This window comes from Trypanosoma grayi, assembly GCF_000691245.1.
Source record: "Trypanosoma grayi strain ANR4 Tgr_2316_V1, whole genome shotgun sequence".
NCBI lineage: Eukaryota > Euglenozoa > Kinetoplastea > Trypanosomatida > Trypanosomatidae > Trypanosoma > Trypanosoma grayi.
The window spans coordinates 1-890 of NW_008827934.1; the positions used below are offsets into that span (position 1 = coordinate 1).

At 61.1% G+C, this 890-nt stretch overlaps 2 protein-coding genes across 2 annotated transcripts; both read right to left on the reverse strand.

Moving 5' to 3' along the window:
• Positions 1-304, reverse strand: DQ04_23161000 (hypothetical protein; the record flags this gene model as incomplete). Its single annotated transcript, XM_009318146.1, has 1 exon — positions 1-304. A coding segment is annotated over one exon (304 nt), but the record flags the coding sequence as incomplete, so codon positions are not given.
• A 30-nt stretch (positions 305-334) lies between these two features.
• On the reverse strand, positions 335-667 carry DQ04_23161010 (hypothetical protein; the record flags this gene model as incomplete). The annotated part of the gene is made up of 1 exon (XM_009318147.1): positions 335-667. The coding sequence occupies one exon, from the start codon at positions 665-667 to the stop codon at positions 335-337; it is 333 nt and encodes a 110-aa protein (XP_009316422.1).
• Positions 668-890: the final 223 nt, after the last annotated feature.

Sequence of the window (890 nt, forward strand, 5' to 3'; positions counted from 1 at the left end):
CCGCCCGCTGTGCGCCGTCGCGCGAGAGGCAGACGAGATTCAGCACCGCTAGCGCCGCCCACGCGCGCCCCTTCGCGCTCAGGCGGGACGACATGGCGAGAGTCCCTAGCGCCAGCTCCACCGCGCCCTGCTCGACCAGCACGTCAGCGATACTGCCGTCGCTGCTGCTGTCGTTGCTTCGGTCAGTGTGGGCGTCGCCGCCGCACGGCTGCGCTGGAGCACCGGAGGAAGCAAGCTGGCACATGTTGGCGATGCAGCGGCAACACCGCTCACGCACCAGTCCATCATTCACGTGCGTTGCCATTATCTGCAGCAACAAGTGGGGCGACGCCGCTTAAGCGGCGTTCTCGGCCCCATTGTTGTTGTTGTTGTTGCTGGGAGTAGTAGTAGTAGTAGTAGTAGTAGAAGTAGTGGTACTGACGGGCGTTGTACACGCCTTGAACGCCGCGATCGTGGCGGACTCCTCGTCAGTGGCGTCCAACGACAACAACCGACCGAGTGCCGCGTGCGTAACTGCTGCGTCCCCGCGGCGGTGGTGCTGCGCGAGTACCTGCAGCGTCTCCGCGAGCGTCGCTGTGGGCCGCGGCAGCGGCGTGCCGTTCGCATCGAGGAACATCGCCCGACTCTCCGCCAGCGTGAAGAAGCGAAAAAGTGAGCGGCGCAGCATCTCGCACTATCCTTACCTTCTTTTCTCCTCTCTCTCTCTCTCTGTGTGTGTGTGTGTATGGGAGACCTTATGCAGCCTGCTGCTCAGTCCGCGACAGTCTATTCGCAACTGGAGGGACGCCGTGGGATGAAAGGCACACGCAGAGGTGGCAGCGCGCACACATACACACAACGCACCTCGGTCACATTGAACTAAAACTCACATTTCATTTTTTTTTTTTTTT